This window comes from Oratosquilla oratoria, chromosome 40, assembly GCF_046742065.1.
Source record: "Oratosquilla oratoria isolate Oo_2021 chromosome 40, ASM4674206v1, whole genome shotgun sequence".
Lineage (NCBI taxonomy): Eukaryota > Metazoa > Arthropoda > Malacostraca > Stomatopoda > Squillidae > Oratosquilla > Oratosquilla oratoria.
The window spans coordinates 27,534,130-27,536,629 of NC_134816.1; the positions used below are offsets into that span (position 1 = coordinate 27,534,130).

A 2,500-nucleotide genomic window follows, 5' to 3' on the forward strand; every position below is an offset into this window, starting at 1 on the left:
GAGAGAGAGAGAGAGAGAGAGAGGGGGAGGGAGGGAGAGAGAGAGAGAGACAGAGAGAATATAAAATAGAGAGAGAGAGAGACAGAGAGAAGATAAGATAGATAGAGAGAGAGAGAGAGAGAGTAAGTGAAAGAGACGATGAGAGAGAGAGGGTAAGTGAGAGGCTAAGAGAGAGAGAGAAAGAGAGAGAGAGAAAGAGAGGGGGGATGAGAGAGAGAGGGGGGATGAGAGAGAGAGGGTAAGTGAGAGAGGATAAGTGAGAGAGGATAAGAGAGAGAGAGAAAGAGAGGATAAGAGAGAGAGAGAAAGAGAGGATGAGAGAAAGAGAGGATGAGAGAAAGAGAGGATGAGAGAAAGAGAGGATGAGAGAAAGAGAGGATGAGAGAGAGAGAGAGAGAGAGAGAGAGAGAGAGAGAGAGAGAGAGAGAGAGAGAGAGAGAGAGAGAGAGAGAGAGAGAGAGAGAGAGAGAGAGAGAGAGAGAGAGAGAGAGAGAGAGAGAGAGTCATAGAGAGTCCGAGGTGGGAGTGTCGCCTGACTCCTCCCCTGAGCTCAGACGATGCGTCATTACAATAGATGTTCAAATAAATAAATAAATAAATGAATAAATAAATAAATAAATAAATAAATAAATAAATAAATAATAAATAAAAAATTAAACACAATGACATGTCAATACTATCATTATCATTGTTATCATTACCATTATCAATTACTATTATTATTAGTGTTACTAATCATTCTCACTAGGATGACTATTACTATTACTAATTACTATCACTAATGTAATTGTCATCACAGCAGATAAACCCAAGGGGCTTCGATCAACTGAACAACCTCCTTAGTCCTGGATGGTCCTTACTCCCACTGTCTTCCCTTCTTTCCCGCCTTCCTGCCTTCCCACCTTACCGCCTACCTGCCTTCCCTACCTTCCCTCTTTCCCGCCTTCCTGACTTACCTCTTTACGTCCTTACCACCTACCTGCCTTCCCACCTTCTTACCCTCCTGCCTTCCCTAATTTCCCTCTTTCCTGCCTTCCCACCTTCTTGCCCTCCTGCCTTCCCCTTCCTTCCCACCTTACCACCTACCTGCCTTCTCTAGCTCCCCACCTTCCTGCCTTACCTCCTTACCACCTACCTGCCTTCCCACATTCTTGCCCTCCTGCCTTCCCCTTCCTTCCCACCTTACCACCTACCTGCCTTCTCTAGCTCCCCACCTTCCCGCCTCCCTGCCTTACCTCCTTACCGCCTACCTGCCTTCCCACCTTCTTGCCCTCCTGCCTTCCCTACCTTCCCACCTTACCGCCTACCTGCCTTCCCTACCTTACCACCTACCTGCCTTCCCACCTTCCCGCCCTCCTGCCTTACCTCCTTATCTTCTACCTGCCTTCCCTACCTTCCCACCTTATCGCCTACCTGCCTTCCCTACCTTACCACCTACCTGCCTTCCCACCTTCCCGCCTTCCTGCCTTACCTCCTTATCGCCTAATTGCCTTCCCTACCTTCCCGCCTTATCGCCTACCTGCCTTCCCTACCTTCCCACCTTACCGCCTACCTCCCTTCCCCGCCTTCCTGCCTTCCTTCTTTCCCGCCTTACCAACTGAGGTGACGCCGTAGCCGGTGGTGATGGCAGAGTCTCCGACCCTGTAGTCGTACTGATCTCCCAGGCAGACGGGTAGAGGGAACTCGTCCAGCTTGACCATTCTGATAATCCTCAGAAGAGCAACGTTGTACTCCTGCGAGGACAAGAGGACAAGAGGACGTGAAGGAAGAGGACACAGTAATTATTCTCCAATTTTTTTTTTTTTTTTTTTCATTTTTTTTTTTCTTTTTTTTTTTTTTTTTTTAGGAAGGACGGTTGGTAGGTTTGTGTATATCAATGTAATGCATTTTAGAGAAACATTAGAGAGACAGGGTCGGATTAAGAGTCAGTCAGAGAGCAACAACGTTGTACTCCTGCGAGGACAAGAGGACAAGAGGACAAGAGGACAAGAGGACAAGAGGACGTGAAGGAAGAGGAAACAGTAATTATTCTCCATTTTTTTTTTTTTTTTTTTTTTTTTTTTAGGAAGGACGGTTGGTAGGTTTGTGTATATCAATTTACTGCATTTTAGAGAAACATTAGAGAGACAGGGTCGGATTAAGAGTCAGTCAGAGGCAGAGACAGAGTCCAGAGAGTCAGAATGAAATTGAGAGCGAGAGTCAGTGTCAGTGTCATATAAAGTCACAGAGAGTCAAAGAGAGAGTCACAGTCAGAGAGAGTCAAAGAATAAGTCAGATAGAGAGTCAGAGTCGGAGAGAGTCAAAGAGAAAGTCAGAAAGCGAGCGACCCAGAGAGAGAGAGAGAGAGAGAGAGAGAGAGAGAGAGAGAGAGAGAGAGAGAGAGAGAGAGAGAGAGAGTGCCAAAGAGTGAGTCTACTCACGTAGGTCTTGCTGTTGAACTGCGGGTGGAAGTAGTGGTGCTTCCGCTTAGTTTGCTTGACTATGGCGCCGTCTTCCTCTC

The 2,500-nt window shown here is 46.9% G+C and overlaps 1 protein-coding gene across 1 annotated transcript in view; it reads right to left on the reverse strand.

The window, feature by feature from the left end:
* The window catches only part of LOC143020514 (chymotrypsin B-like), a 9,658-nt gene that overhangs the window by 2,585 nt on the left and 4,573 nt on the right, over positions 1-2,500 (reverse strand). Inside the window, exons 3-4 of the mRNA XM_076176943.1 lie at positions 2,421-2,500; positions 1,595-1,733 (exon numbers count right to left, since the gene is read on the reverse strand). The exon at positions 2,421-2,500 is cut by the window's right edge and continues 56 nt beyond it. Coding sequence (XP_076033058.1) covers positions 1,595-1,733; positions 2,421-2,500 — 219 coding nt within the window. The remainder of the gene's footprint in view (positions 1-1,594; positions 1,734-2,420) is intronic.